This window comes from Gastrolobium bilobum, unplaced genomic scaffold (genome assembly GCF_033153095.1).
Source record: "Gastrolobium bilobum isolate Gb01-03AN ecotype WA unplaced genomic scaffold, APGP_CSIRO_Gbil_v1 utg352372, whole genome shotgun sequence".
NCBI lineage: Eukaryota > Viridiplantae > Streptophyta > Magnoliopsida > Fabales > Fabaceae > Gastrolobium > Gastrolobium bilobum.
The window spans coordinates 2,176-5,077 of NW_026895450.1; the positions used below are offsets into that span (position 1 = coordinate 2,176).

Sequence of the window (2,902 nt, forward strand, 5' to 3'; positions counted from 1 at the left end):
CCATTCACTTTTTAAAAAACGAAAATCATTCATCTCTTGCATTTGTTTATTTCCCATTTATTCTAAAGAAATTCGTAAGCATGTAGAATAATAGTCATCATTCATTCCATTCTTGCAATTCGTAAAAAAGAAAAAAAAGGATTAAGAAAAATTATTAATTGTAACATAATAGTAATTTTCATTACATTTTCTCATCTCATAAAAAATTTATAAGAAGACAAAAGTTCGTACATTGCATTATAGAATCTCAAAAAGAAAATAAAGAAAGAAAGAGACATACTAACATTGTATTCTTGTATCTTGATTGATGTTGCCTTCACATATACAATTTTATTAGGAGGAAAATTATTATTGTATATATTGAATTCGATGAAGTTTCATAGCTTCATAAGAATGATAGAGAGGCAACAGAAAAGTCTCCATAAAGATTCAGGTCTTGCCGTGACTATTCGATGGTATCATCTGAATTGTCTCAATGAAACTGAGCATAGTTTCAAGACTCTTATCAACTGCAACAAAAAGTAATCCACCCAAAATCTCAGATTTCACTAATTTTGTAAACTGAAAACCAATATTCAATTACTTCCTGGCAGCAAAACCCATAGTTACAGTGGACAAAATTATTAATTAAAGTAGAAGATACTATTACTAACCAAGTCTGGGGACTGTATGTCCTTTTGGGTGATGAATCACAACAGGGTCCACAAATGCTTCTAGCAAAGCAATGCTCTCTGGCTTCATGAAATCCGTCTCCCCTTCACCACATAACGACCAAGTTTAATTAATTCATTACTACAATAACAATAGAAGATGCAACGCAACTTTTAAAGACAAAAGTAAAGGTATAATTGCTGAAACAAAGAATCAAAAGAGACTTTTTTCTAGAAAGTAGAAACTACCTATAAAATGAAGAGAAGGGCAACCGATTGGTTCTGAAAATACATTGGAAGCCAGTTTAGGCATTCCAAACTTCTTTTCACCAAACTTGGCTCCTGATATCACAATCAGGAACTTGATCTTGTTTACCTTCCCAAGTGCTACGCCCTAAAGTCACCACATACTTTAATCAAATCGTATGCAATTAAACTAAACCTCATTACCAACTAAATTTTCATTTTTCTAGCAAAAGAGCATTTTGCAATAACTAGGGGCGAAAAGGGTGAACTTAATGATATAAAAACACTAAAACCTAACAGTAAATAAGATGGATTTCTTTCCTAGTACCTGTGCTTGCATTCCTGGTAGTGCGGCTGCTAAAATTGCTCCCTGTGTGACATTCATATTTAATCAAAAAATGAAAGAAAAGAAGTTGCAAAAAGTTCAGAAGCAAAGCAACCGCACCTGAGAGAATCCAAGTACACCATCAAAAGGACCATTTTTTACCATGTAATCTTCAATGTATGCTAAACATTCTTCGAAGTTCGTATACTCTGTGAAATCCTGTACACAGTATAGATAAATATTAGCACGATGACTTTAGTCATATTGCAGGTGGGGATTAAGATTCACTGTCTCTATAACCTCATTAGCTTGGAACCATTCATAGTAAGGAGGATCATAAATGCCTTCAACATCTGATTTTCCCTGTGCTGAAAATTTTCCGTCGAGGAAGACGAGGTCCAGCTTTTGTAGTACAGTTTCTGGCCAACGTAAGACTAATCGCTTGAGGATTTCACCACTGGTCCTGAATCCGTGGAGGCAGAGGATTCTGGGTTTTTTCTGGCTTTGATCTCCCATGATGTCGAGACTTGTTTTCAGAGATCAAGGTTTAACTCGTGTGAGAATTCAATTGCTGGAGTAACTATTCTTGCTACCAAAACTCTGTTAATGAAGTTGTTGAGTAATCTATCCCTTCAATTGCTTGAGTAATTACTCATAGAGCTACCAAAGATTTCAGTATTAATTGAATTGGTTGAGTATTCAACGAGCCCCACTTATTTCATCATTATCTATGTAAGGTGGAAATGGATCCTCCGTCTCAAAAGAAAAGAAAAAATAAAATAAAATTTGTGACATGATTAAGAAAAGTTTACAAGGTGGATTAACGATTATAATTTTGTAGGTACTGATTCAATTTTTATTTTATCTCTTTTCTTTTATTACCATTCATACACCTTTACATGATTAAAGTTTTCCATATCATCATATTGTATTTATTTTTTAAATAAAAAGATCCAAATGCAGGTTCAGGACAACAATTATTCGAGCTTAAGACATAATTAATGTTTAACTCTATCTTATTATTTTGACGATCTTCCTCGCGATTCATACTACCATTCATACACCTCGAAAAGTCTCCGACAGTGCTGACTGCGCATCTTCAGCGCGATTTCTCGATCTTGAACTTTTACAAAATATTAAAAAAAATACACAGAAATTCCAAAAATAAACAAAAACAACAAGGAGGAAACCTAATCATATGGGATTAGCCTCCTTGTTACAAATCGAGAAATACACGAGAGACCCTAACCATAGATTAAAGCATTTTTACCGATTAAAATTTAAACTTTTATAAAAATGAATTATAAAATACACGTGCTAGATTCATACCATAATCCTAGAACCCTAGATGCCACATTTCAAGAAGCAAAACTAATTACATGAGTAGTGAAACTAGATTCACATACCAATGTACAGCCAAGGCTCTGATACCAATTGAAGGAAATCTTAGATTTATGCGGAAGCGGACCTAGTACATTGGTATGCTTACCGAATCATCCTTGTTTCACAATTACCTCTCGGTGCGCAGGTCTCGTGTAGAATCTTCCCTTGTAGGATTCCTCTTCACGAACAGCTCACCTCAGCGCCGCAGCACGAACAACCTCCTTGAAGCTGGACTGTGGCAGATCTTCCAGACTATCTCTCGAGGAGGATGAGATGGTTGTGTGGGCAACTGTTCAGA

General features: G+C 34.8%; 1 protein-coding gene across 1 annotated transcript; it reads right to left on the reverse strand.

The window, feature by feature from the left end:
• Window positions 1-222: 222 nt before the first annotated feature.
• LOC133312124 (uncharacterized) lies at window positions 223-1,893 on the reverse strand. Its single transcript, XM_061513278.1, has 6 exons — window positions 1,522-1,893; window positions 1,342-1,440; window positions 1,225-1,266; window positions 900-1,044; window positions 654-755; window positions 223-509 (listed from the first exon to the last, which is right to left on the reverse strand). The coding sequence occupies exons 1-6, from the start codon at window positions 1,735-1,737 to the stop codon at window positions 430-432; spliced, it is 684 nt and encodes a 227-aa protein (XP_061369262.1). The 5' UTR covers window positions 1,738-1,893; the 3' UTR covers window positions 223-429.
• Window positions 1,894-2,902: the final 1,009 nt, after the last annotated feature.